Here is a 17,412-nt window from a genome sequence, read left to right as displayed (position 1 = left end):
GGCCGGCTTGAGCTGCAAGTATAGAAGGACGATGAAGTCTCCTCGCACTCCGGCGAGATCGACCGGCTTGATCTGCAAGTGTAGAAGGACGGCGAGGACGATGAGGTCTCCTGGTGCAAGCTCCAAGCATCAGAGCAAGACGAGGTATCCTCCTCGTGCTTGGACGAAGCATCAGAAGACGGCGGCAGCGGCGAGCAGGAGCAGGAGGAGGACGACGAGCTGATCGTCGGCGCTGGCCGTTGCCGCTGCAATTGCGGCTGTCGGAGTACGGCGGGGCGGCGCCGCCGGATGCCGCCGGCGTACTTGTCGGCGATCACGGAAGCGGCGGCGGCGGCGGCGAGAGTGAGGGCGGCGCAGGCGAGGCTCACGGCGGCGGAGGCGGAGAGGCCCGTCGCGCGGTGGCTGGCGGCCAGGGAGGACGCCGCCGCGGCTGCTACGCGCTCCAGGTGGCAGTGCATCGCGGCTGTGGCTGCCGCCATGGCTGCAGTGAGGATCGATGTCATCGTCGACCTAGATCGAGGTTTGAGTTGAGCCGGAGGGGTTTGGGAGTGTATATGGTTGCTCCGCCGTGGTGGCGCTGGGGAGTCGTTGCCGGAGACGGAGACGGAGACTAGTCCAAGAGTCGGGAACGGAGAGCAGCGATAAAAGATGAAACTTTTTTTAAAGATAGATTTTATTACTGTACTTTTTTTTTGAGACAAAGATAGATTTTATTACACGGGCTTGGTGCTTACGGATTGTCGGAGTGGGCCTCTGTTGTGGGCTTGCAGGCGACTCCCTCCGGACGTCCTACAATGGGCTTCTTTTCCGGCAAAATCAACGTCCCAAAGTTATAGATTATCCCTCTCTCAAAAAAAAAGTTATAGATTATCCCTCCAAGGTTTCGCTAAAAAAAAAGAAAAATCCCTCCAAGGGAATTCTAATCGTGTTCGTTTCAACCAAAATTTGTAGATTATCCCTCCAAAGAAACTCTAATCATCCTCGTTTTCAATAAAACCGAGGTAAGCCCAGTAAAATCTTTCTATGACGGCCTATCTGGCATTCAGAGGCGGAGGAAAGTATTCGATCAACGTCTCAGGCATCTAATTTCTAATACCTTTCTACTTTTGTTTTCTTGTTCCTGACGGTGGTGATAAAAGGGTATCTGGGTCTTTGACGATTTTAGATACCATTGTCTGAAGTGGGTGGTTAACGAGGACCATGATGAAGCGTTTAGCTTATTGAGAATGTTTGTCCACGTACGTTTCGATGGTTTATTGTTCTTTCTTGCATGAATCGTTAAAGCCAAATCATTTTTCAAAATAAAAGTCATTTTTTTATATAGTTTTGAGTTCCCAGTAAGCTACAAAATTTAGCTGTCAGCCAATTTTTCTTTGTTATAATAAACATAGGAAATAAAGATGTATTATGTCAGAATCTTTTGGATCTTATAAAAGAGAAGAGGAAAATAGAAACCTCAAGATAAAACACCTGTGAATATACGTGACGCGCAATTGTTTGTCGTAGTTGTTCAGCTTACTCACTCGCCGTCGTCTTCCTCGCCGCCGCCTACGCTTCTCGAGATTTCCCGGTTGATTGATGCGGCCGTGAACTCCCCCGATGGCCGCGCAGTCGCCCAGCTCCTCGCCGCAAGGTCAGGCTCTCTTTCCGTGGAATTTCTTGGGGCCAAAATCGACGCTTTCTTGAGCTGGGGAAACAAACCCCTTCCGGCGCTTCGCTGATTAGCTGGGGTTTCATGGGGATATCGTGGGGGAACTGGAGGCGAGGGTTTGTGTCCGTAGAATCGCGAGAATAGATGCTGCAGTTGCCCTCTGCATGGAGCCTCAATTTTTCGTCAGATTGATGCGCTTAGAACAAGGGTTCAGAGTTCCGTGGTGCTTGTTGCTTCATGAGTCTGACTCCCATGAAGAAATTTGAGGCATAGTGTGAGACAAAGCTATGGACCGATGCTCCACCTTTTGCAAGGGGGCGATTGGGGCAAGCCAGGAACTTGGAAGGACTGAAAATTCAGAGGTTTAAAGCATCATAAGAACTTGTAATTAACGTGCTTTCCCCCACTATATTCTTCTAGAGGTGTAGGTGTTCGATCTCAACTTAGTTCTCTTTCGAAGTCTGTGAGCAATTTTGGGAAAGTAGAACGAGAACCAGTACCTGGAGAATTCAGCAGTTCCGATTTCCAAAAGTTTGGATTGTCCCCCTATTCATGATGCATTTGACTACACTTCCACTGTTGTCAAAATAAAACTGCATCTATTCTCATTGTCCTAACTCAGCAGATGGCTCTGGCGGGAGTGGATCCTCGGATGATCTTTTAGTTCAAGCTCCACAGATAATACGGGAGGATTACGTACAGAATGCTGTCAAGTTTCTTGCACATCCAAAGGTGAAGGGTTCTCCAGTATCTTACAGGTACTCTTTCCTCGAAAAGAAAGGCCTCACAAAGGAAGAAATCGACGAGGCCTTCCGTCGGGTTCCTGTAAGTTCTGTCTTCCCAGTAACCTCTACACGCATGTTTAACCCAAATGATAATTGAATGAAGTGTTCCTGAAGTACCTTAATTCCTTGTAGGATCCACAACCAAACAGTACAGATGCTGCAGCTGTTGGTTCGCAACAAGGTAGGCTATATCTTCATAAGATGAATAATCCGTCTAGTGAATTAATGGATTGCAGATCGAGGTATCATTGTTGTTTTACTGAATGAATGAATCTTTTTATCATGTTCAGTCTAATATCAGTGTACTATTGTTGTTGGTTGCCTTGGACACAACACCTAATATTTGTGTTACTTTGATTGAACTTGCTTTTTTTTTATAATACAAGGCAAGCAAAAAAGCTTTAGGTAAACCATCTAAATGGTGTTTTCTTTGAAGGATATTCATATAAGTCTAGAAACACATTTCTGTTTGGAACAGGTCTAATGCCCATATAGATCTTGCTAGCTTATTCCAATGAATCTATCAAAATATTTTCAGTGGATAGTGAATACCTATGCTTCAAAGATTGTACTGAAACCTTAGCATACAGCGAAACTTATTGTGTTTGTTAACTTGAACACTGAAAGAATGCATTGTTTTCTTTGCTCCCAGCAAGCAACCCAAATCAATCTGCTGGGGTGCAACCTTACACTTCAGTTCAATCGCCACAAGCAGCAACTGGCTCTCTTACCACTGGTCATATGGCCCCACACACACAGATGCAATTTAGCTGGTTCAATACATTGCTAGGTGCTGGTATTTTTCTTGGATTTGGAGCTAGTTCTGTCATCATCATCAAGGTATATTGTCTTTTTGTTGTCGCAATTTTTCATAATTTTAGTAGAGAACTTGACGGATTAACTTTGTTTGCGTTTATATTTTGCTCAGAAAGTGTTCCTTCCTAAACTAAAATCTTGGACCCGAAGAGTGGTTTCTGAAAGAGATGAAAATGCAGACAGTGAACTTAAGTCCAAGCTTTATGATGAAATTAAAGAAGCTATGGAAGCTTCCTCATCAGCCTTTTCTGCTATTGCTAAAACAAATCAAGAATTGCTTGCTTCAAAGGACGAAGGTTCAGAAAAATTCTTTTTCATAATTTAGCATATTCTTGTAGTGCAATATCCATTCTCATTCAAATTTGATTATCATTAATGGTTTCCCCTTGTTAATAGATAAGAAGGTACTTATCAAGTTGACGCAAGCATTGGATTCTCAGGCAGAGGTGTTGAAATCCTTGAGCGAGACCTTACTTCAGACAAGGGACAATCGGTTTTCACAATACAATCTATTGGAAGAGCATGTTCAACCTGCACCATGGAATGGTTAGCAATCAAATCTTATGCTTTGTATTGGCACATCATTTTGCAATTTTTGATTTAATTCTTTTCAACCAAACCTTTGCTTATGTGAACCCTCTGCATATAAAGTACTAGATTGTAGCGAGTCTCACCACATTTCATTATTTTGTACGAATAGGGCCAACTAATAATTCATGGAGAGCTTCCCAGGTATGACGTGTACTTCCTAATCTTGCCCCTCCAGTACTGAGGTCACATTGTGCTTTTTTGTTTTACCCGATGTTTCTGTTTGCAGCAAACCAATATGTACACCACGTCGCCAAATGGTGATTTTGACTCCGGTAAGAAACTGTTATGAGCTATCATCTTTTTATCTTGTGTCTTATACTTGTTCACCCCTGGGTTATGTTTGAACAGGTAGGCAACAATTCATGCCATTAAGTCCAGAACCTACATCTGGATCATTTCCAAGATCTTATGTTGAGGTAGACTATTGTATCATTCTGTACATGGCTGTAACAGCTTATCAATGCTCGAATTGCGCTTAAATTTGATGTCTTGTCCTTAAAGCAGCGGGTGCCGAGGCCTGGGTATGGCTACCAGCCCCAGATGGGGAGTGACAGGTCGAATCCTGGCATTCGAGAGGGCTACTACGGTTCTCCTCCTTACCACTCCGGGGGTAACAACACCGTCGATGCTCCAGCACCAGTATCGGCACCAGTTCCAGAGGAGAGTCCGTTCCAGCGCCGCTGGGTTCCCCCTCAGCCACCAGGCGTTGTCATGCCAGAGGCTGCGGCCGCCATTCGGCAGCCAAGGTCCCTTCCAAGGCAAGAACCACAAGCAGCAGCAGGTACTGCTGATGCTCCAAGACCATCAGACTCTGCCTCCAATGTGCAGATGGATGGTGGAGCTTCTGGTGTTGCCGACGGCGAGTCACCAAGTAATGGTGCTGCAGCCAGCACCGTGGCCAGCACGGTCAACGGTGAAAGTGGGGAAGGGGCTGTATCTGTTTGAACTTGACAGACTGAGACCTTTGGAGGTTTGTAGCCTTGGGGTTTGAGAAGTGACCCCTATGGTTTCCATTGCTTATGTACTATTTTTTACCTCTGTCCAGTAAGGTTCACATACATATATGCTTGTTAATTAGGTCTGTGAAACTGTATACTCTGGTTGTAATTGGCAACATGTGTATGGAAAAAAGAAGGTATTATTAGTTAGTTATTACTAGCTCACCTGGGACGCGAGCATATCTCGCTTTGATCAATTGACGTGCGATCGAAGTTTAACTCATGGTGGACCCAGATTTTATTTTTGTGTGGGGTGAGTTGTTTGAGGAAGGTTTTTCATATAAATTCAAATAGTTTTTCTGTAAAAAAACTCAAATAGTTTGAGTATCTTTTCCAAGTATAGAATTTTCTGACCGAATTTTCTAAGTATAGAATTGAATTTGGTTGTAGTTCACTTGTGTTTTGAGTGGGGCCCTGGGCTCCCAGGAAGGCCTATTTCTGTTTGTTTTTCTGCTAGAGTTTCAACGTTTTTTCTTCTAAATATACAATTCAATTTTGTTGCAATTTAAATTTGAGTGGGGCCTACAAGGGTTTGCCCCAGGTCTAACTCTTTAGATTTAGGTTTTATTTACACCTTAAGGCTTCTGCTGTTTCCTTGCATATTTTTTTTGCTGGCCCATCTATTACAATTTTACAACTCAAGTGTATTCATTTCTGGACATAAATGAATGCCCTAGCAACCCTCGCTCTCCTGAACAATGCTTTCTTTCTGCATATATACCACTTCGTGGGTATTCAACAAAATGACCCGCTATGTTCATTTGATTTCAACAAAATGATAGCTACTGATAAGACGTTGATAGCATGAACAAATGGAAGGAAGAACGAGAGAAGAAACAAACGGATGTTGGGAATGAGAGACATCAGGTGCAGTGATAGAGCCAACTCTTTTAGCAAGTCGGGGACGAAATGGAGCTCCTTGACCTGGAGAGCCAATTCAGGGGAAGAATTGACGATCGTTGTAAGAGGAATAGAGAAAGACTGTACTCATTCGCGAGAGCCACCGCCAGCAGCATGTGCAGATTCCCAAGCTCCGGGTAAAGCCACTTAAACGATAATCCGTAGGAGTAGTAGGGAGTAGGGACCTGCCGTACTGCCGTCTGTTATGTAGACATTGCTCACTCACTGACGTCTTCCTCGATAAGAATTTAGTATCATAATTTTCTTTAGTATGCCATGCTTCTAAATTCTTCCCTGCTCCCTCCGGCCGGAATTACTTGTCGAAATATTACATGTATGTAGACGATTTTTAAACATAGATACATCCATCTTTGAGCAAATTTGAGACAAGTAATATGAGTCGGAGGGAGTATTTGATTGAAGAATATGTTTTCAGTTCGTCGAACACTGTCGGCAGCAAAAACAATTGAGTTCTCAGTGTAAAACACTTTAATTGTATACTGCAATGTTATGCAAAATAAAAATCCCTCATTATCTGGTATATATTAGAGCATGCATGAGTGTTTTTTTGTTGCTTCTTTGTTGCTGATGTCTATAACTCTACATGACCCACAATTCTTATATTGCCACACCGTTCTTTCTATCCCTGTTTTAAATGTCATGTAGTGTTCGTATCATGTACTAGTGTTAATTAATTTGGTAACAAGAATATACTTAGTGTGATTTTGTTTGCGAGAACTTAGTGCGATATATATATATATATATATATATATATATATATATATATATATATATATATATATATATATATATATATATATATATATATATATAGCATATAACTCTAAACCCTAAACCCTATATATATATATGCGCGCGCGCGCTAAATTCATTTGTTGTATTTTCAGTTTGCGGCAAGTTTGTTGCTAGTTAGCTTTAATTACCCTTGGGACTAACTGCATTTTGGAAATGGAAATTCCCGCTCCAGTTCGAAATTTTAAGAATTGCCTTCTCTGTGAGTTTCTTGAATCAACTAACTGCATTACTAACTGAAGAAGCTGATAAAATAAAATCAGATCTTGGCAATAAATGTTCCATTAGAGTTTAGAGGGAAAGAAAACCATTGTCCATTTCGCGCCCCAGATCAGCTGTGACGATGCCAGGGCTGCACCGCTTTCTGGTCAAACTGTGGAGCACATGGTTTTCTCTGAATTTTGTATGGAATAGCTAGTTTTATGAAGTATATTTGACTATGGCTGGTTGATATCAAAGATAACTGTAGAGAATTCGAGGTGGACCTAACACACTACGAGAGGGCCTATTCACCTATACCAACTACTTTGGTGTAGTTGATTAGTCCCTTTTTATTTCTACTTACTTAGTGCAAGCTTCCGGGCGGCAGAGCCACTCACGTTAAAGCAAGTCTTGAATCCGGGCGGCTATGCCACTCACGTTGAAACAAGACCGTTGTGATTCCGGGCGAATCCGCTCACGTTAAATCACAACTTATATGCACTAAGTACTTAGAAATAACAAGGCCTAACCGGGAAACTTATATGAACAAAGTAGTACTATATTGCTTTAGGAATATTAATACAAGAGAGAATATACACACCTTACACTTGCTCACACGTTCTCCACCTTCTTCACTTTCTTATTCTCTACTACACAAGGTGTGAGGTAAGGGTCTCTATTTATAGGACTACATGGCCATTGGATCTTTGACATGTGTCAAAATCTTAGCCATTGATACAAAATATCTAAAGCCTTTCACACACTTCTACATAAATATCTAGATACTAGAAGGTTTCCTATTTATTTATTTTAAACTCCTATTCTAGAGTATTCCAAAACTTCTACATAATTCTTCATGCATATCTAAACACTAGAAGGTTCCCTCTTTTATTTATTTTATATTCTAGAGTATTCCATAGTAATGTCTTCTTTCTTGTTATATTGAGAACACTCTAGAAGCTTGCATTGTATTCTCCAACAATAACCGCATCTAGAACTCAGCGAGATCCAGATTCACCATGCCGCCCATCTATTAAAGTTTACAACTTATGTGTATTCACTTCTGGACATAAATGAGTGCTGCAGCAACCCTCGCTCGCCAGAACAATGCTTTCTTCCTGTATATATACCACTCCATGGGTATTCAGTGAAGCACATAGCAACAACCAATCACCCGCTATATTCGCTTCATTTCAACAGAATTGATAGTACTCTAACTCCAGTACTTAGTACATTAGCTAGATAAGACGTCGATAGCATGAAGAAATTGAAGGGAGAACGAAAGAAGAAACAAACAGATGTTGGGAATGAGAGACATCAGGAACCGCCGGCCATTCGCTCCCATTTCATTTCAACACTTGCATAGGACCAGCCTGTTGCATTTCGACAAAGTGTCGGCCTGCAGCACTAGTTTTAGGACATGAAAATAACATGCATAGACCAAAGAGAAGAAATCAGTGGGAGTATGAGACACCGGAGGCTAGTAAAGGTGGTCAGCTTCAGCCAGATCAATGTAGATCATATTCATACGGGAATCCATTATCATGTCTATTGCCCATCTCTGAACGTGCCCATGTATATTAATTCCCTCAAATCCGTACCTGAACCTGGTGGGTTACTTCACTGCATGCTGCTATAAAACATAGACAGACAGTTCCATTTCATTCTCCATTTCACAATACGTACTATATACATCAAGTAGCTAGGTAGCAATCACATGGACAGATCCACTAAGAAGAGTTTGTGGGAAGAACTGAAGCCATGCAATGTGGGACTGGGAGGCATCGAGAGCAATGTCAAAGCGTGGGTATTTGTGACGCCGACAAAGTTGTGCCCGGACTTGCGAGATGTCATCATATTGCTCATTTTGTCATTTGGTTCAGAGATATGACCGGTCCGGTCAGGGCTTTGGCTGCACTGATGCTGCGTCAGGGACTGAAGCATAATCACAAATCTTGGTACCATATCTTCTGGAATCTGGTCGGTGCATTTTCGTGAGTGTAATGGTGCCTAGAAATGCAGCTAGCGCACCAGTTCCTATAGCTTAGGCAAACCATATTATATTTTAAAGTCGAGATTTTCGGCATGAATTGCGCATATGCATAAATCTGCATGTCCTGAAGAGCGTGCCCATGGAGCTTCTCCTTTTCGGGAAGAACCTCACTCCCTGACGGTGACTGTGTCACTGAGAGCAAATGTCTAAAATTTTAGGTTTTCAGTGAAAATTTAATTCGAACCGTACCAAAACTTCTTGACCTTGGCGCAAGGTGTTAAATTTCGAAATCATAAAGATTCCGGTACCCCTGAAACTATATTTTGAAATTTTAGTTCAGACAAATTTAGCAAAACTTGAACAAATTTAAATTTCAAGCTGTTGTATGTAAATAAGTTAAACACTCCGTATGAGTCACATTACATCGAATAGCTAGCTGTTTGGCATATCTATCAACTACCTATTTCTACAGACCGAGAGTTGAATCTCTCTCTGTGTAATTTTTTCTGTATAAATTGTTCACTCCCACCGAAGATAAATGCTCCACCAACCTGCATTTGCGTGAATAATGCTTTGCGGCCGTTGCTCTTTATATACTCATCGCACTCGGTCTTCACGTATACAAAAGCAAGCTCCATTGCATGTCCCATGTCATTTTAACACGTACGTTTGTCACAGTAGCATTTTGTTTTTCTGATAAAGCTTTGGTAGCACCAGGTTAGCGACAATCACATACATGGATCAAAGAGAGGATGGGATAAGAAATCCATACGAATATGAGACATCGGGCTTGGTGTGAAAGCAATTGGCTACAGACATCTATAATTATTGCCGCATCGAGCTATGGGAGCTCCCGCTGCATCAGACGTGGCTTTGTTGTGCCTCGTCCCGCTGAAATGGATGGTGCATCATCAAACCGCACCATGTCTCGTTCCTTGGCACTTGAACGGGGTTTTAGCTTGTGTATGGCTTCTAGCCCCAGATCGGGAGTGACAGGTCGAACCTTGGCATCTGAGGCATCTTCCACAACTCTCCTCCTTACCTCTCCCGAGGCACCAACACTGCCGATGCTCGAGCACCTGCACCGGCCCCCGGTTGCAGCAAGGCCACTAGGTACGGTTAATTCCCCCACAGCCACAGGCATGTCATGTCAGAAGCCCGTTGCTGATGTTCCTAAACTGCCAGACTCAGAGTGGAGGGAAAAAACATAGAGGGGATAGACAAATATTGTCTTACATGTGGGCCCACCTTGTCTCTATCAACTCCCTATCTTCACAAACCGAGTTTGAATCCCTATCTCTGTAAAAAAAAGAATGTGTTAGGCAAAATGAAAGAAATTAAATTGGTGAGAATAAGAGGGATCGATGATCGGGTAGAGATTTACTTGCCACAGAAATTGTTTACTCTCACCATTAGTGCCCTCGTTTGTACTAGAACGGAAGATTAATGCTCCACCAACCTGCACTTGTGTGAATAATGCTTTATGGCCATTGCTCTTTATATACTCATCGCACTCGGTCTTTGCATAAGAAAAAGCGAGCTCCATTGTACCATTTCATTTTAACACGTTTGTTGCCATAGCATTTCGTTTCTTGATTAAGCTTTGGTAGCACTAGTTTAGTGACAAAATCACATACTTGGATCAAAGAGAGGATGAGATAAGAAATCCATAGGAATATGAGACATCGGGCTTGGTGTGAAAGCCATTGGCTACAGACATCTATAGTTATTGCCGCGTCGAGCTACGGGAGCTCCCGCTGCATCAGATGTCGCTTTGTTGTGTCTCGTCCTGCTGAAACGGACATGGCATCATCATGTCACACCATGCCTCGTCACTCGGCACTTGGACGGGGTTTTAGCATGTGTATATGGCGTCCAGCCCCAGATAGAGAATTACAAATCGAACCGTGGCATGCGAGGCATCTTCTACCTACGACTCGCCTCCTTAGCCCTCCAGGGGCATCAACACCGCCGATGCTCGAACACAAGTGCCTGACCCGGTTGCAGAGGAGAGCCTGTTCCAGCTTCGCTGGGTTCCCCCAGGCGTGGTCTTGCCAGAAGTCGCTGGGTCCCTTCCAAGGCGAGAACCATAGTCTGCAGCAGGCATTGCTGATGCTCCAAGACCTCCAGACTCTGCCGTCAATCTGTGGATGAACGGTGGAGAGTTTGCTGTTGCCAAATGTGCCAATGGCGAGTTGCCAAGTAATGGTAGCGCAGCCGGCACCGTGGCTAGCAATTAGCACCATGTGTATCAGTACTCCATGTGTATAGACGAAAAATGATTATTGATCAATTACTAGCTCACCTGGGAAATGAGCATATCTGGCTTTGAAGAGTTGATGTGCAATTAATCCAAGTTTAATTAACTCGTGGAGCCAGATTTTATATTTGCGTAGGGGTAGTTGTCTGAAGAAGCTTTCATATAAATTCAAATAGTTTGAGTATCTTTCCTAAGTATAGAATTGAATTCAGTTGCAGTTCACTAAAATTTTGAGTGGGGCCCTCGGCTCCCAGGAAGGCCTTCAGGTTTTTTCGGCTGGAGTTTTGATTTTTTTTAAGTTAGAGTTTTATTTTTTTCAAGTTAGAGTTTTAATTTTTTTTAAGTTAGAGTTTTAATTTTTTGCGTGGGGTGAGTTGTCTAGGAAACTTTTCATATGAATTCAAATAGTTTGAGTATTGTCCCTAAGTATAGAATTGAATTCGGTTGCAGTTATATCACTAATATTTTGAGTGGGTCCCTCGGCTCCCAGGAAGGCCTACTCTGTTTTTTTTTACCGGCTGGAGTTTTGAATTTTTTTTTGAAGTTAGAATTTCAATATTTTTCCTAAATATACAATTACATTTTGTTACAATTTAAATTTGAGTGGAGCCTACAAGAGTCTGCCTCAGGTTTAACTCTTCAGATTTAGGTTTTATTTATACCTTGGGGCTTCTGCTGTTTTCTTACGATTTTTTTTCTGCTAGCCCGTCTATAACAAGTTACCAACTCATGTGCATTAATTCAGTTCTGGATCCTAAACACATGATACAAGAACTGAAGGGACATAAGAACACACGGGATCAGGAGGCACCGGGAGCATGGACAGACCGGAAATCTCCTCTTCTGCATGGCCAAGGCGACCTGATAGCTCTGGCATATTGGGAATGGGAGTCAGATGTCCAAACTACTTCGGTTATGAGACGTGATCCATACAGGATGGGGTTTTAGTTTCACCGTGCTCATAGATACAGAGCAATTTTATGACATATACGACATGTTCGACCGCTTGGATAATTTATGTGTAGCTGAAATTCAGAATACTGGTTATATATATTCGCTCAATTTTCCTTGTTTCTTCTTCTACTAATATTTTTTCTTTCTATAGATTTCACGGCTCTCCTGGTACCCGGGCTTCCACGTGTGGACACAGTTACACCGCCAAGCAATCCAATTAATGCAGCATCGCAATGTTCTGAGAGACAGAAATATGTACAATCTTGATATCTGAGAGCCAAACTAGCCTAGTTTTGAAGTTGGACCAAAATGTAGGCTCCACCGTAAATTGAAAGGCAAAGAAACATGGTAATTTAAAGGAGAAGAGTATTTTACGTCAAGGAAAACTAGAAATGTAGATAGCAAATTTTCATCAAAAGAAGTATGTGCTTGCACATTTTCATCAAACACATCATTTTTATAGCATGTGTAAGAAGCTCGTGTTTTTCAGTGGTTTTAAAACAACTTTTTCATCCCCTTTTTTTGCAAAGAAACTATTTTCGGGGTGTTGATTTTTTTACAAGGAATAAAAATGATTTTTCTATGAAGATGGACAAGCATATATGTGGCTCAAACATTCACATGCATCTCCCTAAAAATAGTCCATTTTATAATTTCAGTCTCCAACCCAACTCGCACCACTCATGGTATTCATATAACCAAAAAAAAGGAATGCTGCTCCAGTAACCCCTTCTTGTGTGAATAATGCTTTGGTGTCATTGCCTTTTATTCATTTTTGATAACGAGCTTTATTGTTTTTCATCGCCTGGAATGAAAAAAAAATGCACACAACTCCACCAACTACGTAAGTCTCCAACAAAGTGTTGTGAACACTGACACAAGGAAAAAGAAGATTACGTAGCAAATTAGGCCAATAAAGACAGTACCTGTTATAGAATCTGTTAACCAGCCTTCACCCTTCCTAAGGCTTAAATACCTAACAATCGTTTCCACCCGCCACCATGCTCTCTTTGTCCTCGGTCTCTCTCTCTATATATACCACCCCATCTTCAACTGAACAAACAGCAAGCTCTGTTTTCCAATATCATTTAAACATGTTTGTAGCACTAGCCTCCTTTTTTTCTATAAACTGTTGGTAGCTCTAGTTTAGTGCATCCAATTAACTGGTGACAATCACACGCAAAGGTTGGAAGGAGAACGAGAGCTGTGAGAATAGGAGACATCGGGAGCAATGGTGGAGCTTGGAGTCAGATAAACCTGTAAAAGATAAATAAAAAATGTGTATCGATCATAGTTCGTGCTTGTTTAGAACTTAAGATTTTCAGCAAGAATTGATTTAGAGTAAGACATGAATGCACATCCCAAAACCCTGGCATAACCACTCTAAGGGCTAGAGCACCTGTCCAAGCGAACCTCTGGCCTTCACCTTGATTCAGGAGTACTCAGGAATGAAAAGAAGGCATGGTAGGACTAGCATCATTCCTTGCCCTCTCCTTAACTCAGGTTGCATCAGTGTCAAGTTATCTCCTTTGGGCTTGGCCTGCGTTGTTTTTTTGAACAGTCGAATGGGCTTCTACTAGATCCTCTCCTAGACTTCTATATTTTGAATGAAATGAAACTCGAGGCTCTGCCATTTTCTTGACTCATAATCATGTATGGTACCCACGTGTCCATGTGTAACGTGCTGTTACAAAAAATGATGATGTTTATATATGTAGGCATAGAGTTTCTTCTACTGTACAGTCTTTTCTCCTTTTCCTCTCTTCCTCTCGTCCCTTAAACTGTGTTTTCTTCATCAATCAAACTAACCAATCTGCTGTGTTTTGCTAATAAAAAGGTCAAATATGCAGAGTCATGATTCCAATCTATTTTTTCATTGAAGCTCCTGCTGCTGCTTTGTTCATTGAAGCCGACAACCGCGACGTTGTATATGGTTATGAACAATTCCCCTTTCTCATAGGTATGCATTTTTCTAACTCATTTCGGAATTTATCATCTTGACCGAGCTACCTTGTGTGCGAAGCTACTACCAAGTCATCCAAATTATTCACATTAGAATGAGTGAGGAGGGACGGACTATATATGTGTGCGATTTTACCAGTTAAGAGCCAAACTTGTTTGGTTTCAGGAATCAGTCTAGACTTATCAAGAATTGAACGTCTAAAGTTAGTATTAATTAACTACCAGTCCTATTAATCGCAGCTCGTGGGCATTTCATCTTGTGAGAACAAACAATTTAAAGCTCCACCGACCTTCTCTTTTGTGTGAATAGCACTTTGACCTTTATATATGCTACTCCTCCTTCACCTGAGTAGATCGATAGCCTTCTCTTTTGTGTGAATAACACTTTAATTGGACTTTATATGTGTTTACCATAGCCTTCTCTTTCGTGTGAATAGCACTTTGGCCTTTATATGTGTTTACCATATAAAAATTTAAAGAGATGATATGAGAAGAATTAAACAGAGAGTTGTAGAAACATTTATTAGGGAACACGAGGCATCGGGAGCCCTGGCGGAGCAGTAGTCTGGAGCATGCCTAGGAAGAAATTGAGTGGCTTGACCTGATAATGGTTTGCAGCAAGTGTCTCGGTCACACACGAATATTGACAAGCTGTTGACGCATCACGAATTCTGCGGCAACAACCATTCCTCGGATTCTGCATTGCCTGAGGGAGGCGAATGGAGTTGCACACGAACTAGCCTGGGAGGCCCTAGTAGCTGGTCAGATGATCCATTCAACTGTTATGCCGTCTTCAGACTCCAGGTGCGAGTCTATCTCTTCTGCCCCGGTTCCTCTGTTCGCCAGCGGCCATGGAGCGCTGGCCAGCTGATGCATGGTGCTGCTCTGCCGTCTCCAGTCCACACTCCAAGTGCGAGTTGTTCTGTTCTGCAGGATTCCTTTTTGTTCGCCAGCGGCCATGGATGGATCGCCGTGGCCAGCTGGTCCAAACAATTAGGAGCATGTAGATTGGCTTAGAGCCTCAGACTCTAAACTAGCAAGAAATGCCAAAATGTATCCAATCATTTTTGATAATGTGTAGTCATGTCTTAAACCCTTTCCAACAACTATCCTTAATTGGCAGGCATTTCACAATGTCAGGGGAAATGTCATGTCTCCAACAACTGAATAGTGCATTTAGTAGAGATGCTTGCATTTGTCTTTCCAAGCCTATAAATGATAGGGAAATGAAAATATTTCTCAACGCAATTTTACACATCCTGTATGTAGCCATGTCTTAAACCCTTTCCAACAACATCCATATGTATGTGTAGATTTGTTTTCATTTTAAAAAATAATATAAATGAGGGCAACGTGGGCATTTTCCAGTGCGGTATTTTGAACTTTCACTCGGTCAACATTTTTCATGGAGGTATTTTAAACTTTGACTCGATCAAACCTGCCGCCTCGCCTCTGCTCAAATGGTCACACGCCGCCCCCAGACTCCCTGTGTTTTCTTCTTCATCTCCAAAACCCTCAGCTTCTGTTTTCGGAAAGGTAAAAAGGTGAAAATACTACACCAACCAACACTTCGGTGAATGATGTTCTCTCCTCGATCACATATATCAATCCATCACTGTTCGATCATATATAGAAAGCTCCAACTTCCTCTTCATTTTGCTTGTCAGTACCAAAACTAGCTTACCACACAAGTATAGGGGTGGCAATCGTATGAACATCTGAGGATAGGACGGGTAAGAACCAGACATATATGCAAGAGCATCGGGAATGGGAGGCGTCGAGAGAAATGGTGAAGCCAGTAATCTACTTGGGACACCGTACAAAGCGGATCCCAGACATGCTGGATATCGACGAGACTGAGAACTCGGAACTCATCTTGTTCTCAGTAATTATCGATCCGGTTAGGACCTGCACCGATGCTGAGTGTTGGTGATCAGCCTGAGGAGCTTGGGAAATGAAATTGGGTAATCTCTCATCAGTGGGTTGCATATAGGCTGGCCACCCTATTTACCAAGGAGCATCATGTACCTTAATTGAGTTTACGAACCATGATTGGTGCAATGCATCACTATATGTCCCCGTCAGCTCGAGATGTCAATGCAACATGATTAGTGCAATTAAGGAGTGAAATCCTTTTCGCAAACAATATTTTTTTGGTCACCGAGATTGTTAGGTACCAAGCGTTGCCAGTGACTTTAGTCCCACCTCGCTAGTAGGAGGGAGTTACGACCAGCATATAAGGGAGAGTAGCCACTCTCTCGTCAGTCCGGGCTTTTGGGATGAGGAGGACAATTTGCTTATATGGCTGTGCCAGATGCGCATGAACGCCTGAACATGACACGAGTGTGAGGAGCTGGGCCTGGGGCGCTGACAGAGATCCCTCGGATTGTACACTGTTCTATCGCTGCGACTTTCCTTGCACAATTTTCCCATTTTTAGAAGACTAGAGAGAATAGTTTCTGCAGCCTTGTATAATTTGCAAACAGTATTAATTCGGTATGATGATTGCATTCCACAGAAACATGGTGACTTCAAATTGCTTCTTAGCATTATCTGATTTCATTCGGTATTTTAGTAATTAATTTATGGCATATACGTCGAAGTACTGGGTAAAGAGTGAAATTCACTCTGATATAATTAAGAGTTCCCTATATATATATATATTTACTTCACATATTGTTTTCTTTTTACGATCAAGGCCGGTGGTCTGCCGTTTCATTAAAGAAGAGGAGAAGTACCAAAAAGTTACAGAGATAACCAAACGAGAACGAAAACTTAAAAGGAATCCGAAGTTGAAACCAAACAGCTCGGCTGTACAGCAACCAAGACTGCGAGCTTCGGCTGTAAGCCTGTAATTCACATATTGTAACTCGTTGGCTGTTAACTTCTTAAAAATGTGAATATTACTTCACCAACCAAGGGTAGTGTACATAATATCTTCTCCTTATATATACCACTCCATTTTCTTCAATCATTGATAGAAAGTTTCATCCTCAACTTCATTTTACATACCTCTAGCTTACCACATCAAGTAGGTGAAATCAAAAACATATCGGGGAGAAGATGAGGGAAGAACTGAAGAGATGCAATGACAATTGGGAGTGGGAGGCCTCGAGAGCAGCAAGGTTTGGGATTCCAGAAAATATCGAGCTCATACCTTCTTGATATCGACTAGGATGCGAAGGTGTAGCTCATTTCGTTACGAGATGGTTGGAGACGGTCCTTCGGGAATTGTTCAACCGGTTTGGGTGGTGCACCAATCCTAGGCAGAAAGGCTGATATGTTCTTCTAGTTGATTTTATTTCTGAGTTGTAACCTTTGAGAGATGTTTTATTCTTGTTTTGTCTTTTGAGATTGTACGACCACTAAAACATTAATAATATCATAGTTGTGCATCGATCGATGTAGAGACCGGCAATTTTTCGTCATTTTCAAAAAAAAAAACTCATTTCGTTATGAGAGTGTTGGATATATATGTTGACATGTAT

The 17,412-nt window shown here is 42.1% G+C and overlaps 1 protein-coding gene across 2 annotated transcripts; it reads left to right on the top strand.

Moving 5' to 3' along the window:
* Positions 1–1,458: 1,458 nt before the first annotated feature.
* On the top strand, positions 1,459–5,038 carry LOC100825820 (peroxisomal membrane protein PEX14). 2 transcript variants are annotated; one of them, XM_003569817.3, is made up of 10 exons: positions 1,459–1,633; positions 2,277–2,476; positions 2,569–2,617; positions 3,089–3,276; positions 3,365–3,548; positions 3,649–3,798; positions 3,953–3,984; positions 4,070–4,115; positions 4,192–4,259; positions 4,348–5,038. In XM_003569817.3, exons 1-10 carry the CDS (start codon positions 1,600–1,602, stop codon positions 4,786–4,788), a joined length of 1,392 nt encoding a protein of 463 aa, XP_003569865.1. In that variant the 5' UTR covers positions 1,459–1,599; the 3' UTR covers positions 4,789–5,038. The 2 variants fall into 2 exon arrangements, with proteins under 2 accessions (XP_003569865.1, XP_010230334.1); XM_010232032.3 differs by having other exon boundaries at positions 4,345–5,038.
* The last annotated feature ends 12,374 nt before the right edge of the window (positions 5,039–17,412 follow it).

Source organism: Brachypodium distachyon, chromosome 2 (genome assembly GCF_000005505.3).
Source record: "Brachypodium distachyon strain Bd21 chromosome 2, Brachypodium_distachyon_v3.0, whole genome shotgun sequence".
NCBI classification, from domain to species: Eukaryota; Viridiplantae; Streptophyta; class Magnoliopsida; order Poales; family Poaceae; genus Brachypodium; species Brachypodium distachyon.
Note: the sequence above shows the minus strand (reverse complement) of the source record. Positions and strands in the feature narration are given on the sequence as shown.